This window comes from Gavialis gangeticus, unplaced genomic scaffold, assembly GCF_001723915.1.
Source record: "Gavialis gangeticus isolate Ggan-Ray unplaced genomic scaffold, GavGan_comp1, whole genome shotgun sequence".
NCBI lineage: Eukaryota > Metazoa > Chordata > Crocodylia > Gavialidae > Gavialis > Gavialis gangeticus.
Window position 1 is genome coordinate 129,200,258 of NW_017729022.1, and position 1,630 is coordinate 129,201,887.

The 1,630-nt window shown below is 47.8% G+C and overlaps 1 protein-coding gene across 1 annotated transcript in view; it reads right to left on the minus strand.

Moving 5' to 3' along the window:
- The window catches only part of ABHD12 (abhydrolase domain containing 12), a 111,031-nt gene that overhangs the window by 36,393 nt on the left and 73,008 nt on the right, over window positions 1-1,630 (minus strand). Inside the window, exon 4 of the mRNA XM_019516165.1 lies at window positions 272-391. Coding sequence (XP_019371710.1) covers window positions 272-391 — 120 coding nt within the window. The remainder of the gene's footprint in view (window positions 1-271; window positions 392-1,630) is intronic.

Sequence of the window (1,630 nt, forward strand, 5' to 3'; positions counted from 1 at the left end):
AGGGCTGGAAGCAACCTCGTAAGGTCTCCTAGTCCAGCACCCTACTCAAGGCAGGATCATTCCTGACTAAATGATCCCAAAGCAAGACAATCGTCCATTGCCCACAATGTTTCAATCAAAAGCAAGCTTTGTTTTGTGAAAACAGCAGCAATGCTAAACTGGTTTTGCACTGTTTTATCCAGTTATCCAATCCACTGTAAACAAGACAGTGCATAGAACTTAACAGTTGCTATCCCTGTTTGTAACTGATGCCTTTTCCTTTATTCCTCACCTGGTTCCTGCATTTCCATGCAAGTAAAGGATTATAGGATAGTTGGAACCCAAAACATCCTCATACCATGGCTGGTCCTTTCCTTGAGCATCCTTCCACAATGCTGCAGGGACTGTGTGCCTAGGAACAAAGGACAGAAAATTAGGAGCGTCTCAATATTACTCAACTTTTTTTTCTCTATATTGAGGATGTAGCATTAGCTCAGGACTGAAATGCACCTGAAATGAGAGTGACTATGCAACAAGAAAGCAAGTTTCAGACATCAACCAATCCCTCAAGCTAGTATCACATGGCATAAATCTTTAATTCACAGGTTTGTGTGACAGGCCCTAGCACCAAATGGGACACAAATATAAAATATTCACTACTGCACTACAATACTCCCCCAGAGACTAACTATTTAACTTTAAACAAAAGTATAAAATGTTTATCATTACAGGACAGTCCAGAAACTAGGGACTAGCCACAGCCTGCGATCTTCTGAGCAATGTCCTAGTGCAGGGGTGGGCAATTATTTCAGCAGGCAGGCCACTTAACGAGTTTTGGTGAACTGTGAAGGGCCGCACACACAAAATCTTTCAGAAGATATCATTTTAACAAATTATAAGTAAAAAGCAAATCACATACTAAAAAAAAAAACTCAAACATCAACCATATTTTTATTTTAAATTTCAAAAAACATGTCCCAATTCATGTTTTTGGGGGTAGTATATATAGGGACAATTTTATAATAGCTCAAAATAGAGTCTTACTCTTGTATATTGTGTGGGGAAGTGGGGTATATGGAGGGTGGGGTTTGTGGGGGAGGGGTGGAGTGGATGTGCACACATGTGGGCAGCTGCCCACACGTTAGATCCTGGGAGTCAGTTGGGAGTGAGGGGAGTGGGGAGCAGTAGGTGCGTGCAGCAGAGCTCACCCAGGCAGCGGGGTGCAGGTACAGTCCGCTCCCTCGTATCTGGCCTGTGGCTGCTTCTGCAGCGCTCTGCGTGGGGCTAAGCCCAGCCTGCTCCCACTCGGGGCAGCTCATGCTGCACTTCCTCCCACACCCACCAATGGCCCCAGCCAGTGCGTACAACTTTATAGCGGGACTGCTCCCTGTGCAGCTGCAGCCGCCTGGGTACTGCTCAGCTCCCCCCACCTCCAGCGGCTCCTCCTCCTGCCCCTTGTGCATCTCTCTGGGCAGCAGATAGCATGGGGAAGCAGTGGTAGCAGCCATGGGGACTTGCACCGGGCACCGCATGCTCAGCCAGATGGGGGGGAAAGCTGTAGCTGGGTAGCTCCTGCCCCAGTGTGTGGGGCTCCAGCTCCAGCTTTCAAGCGGGTTGAAGGCAGTTGAAAGCCACTGCAGGTGATAGGAGC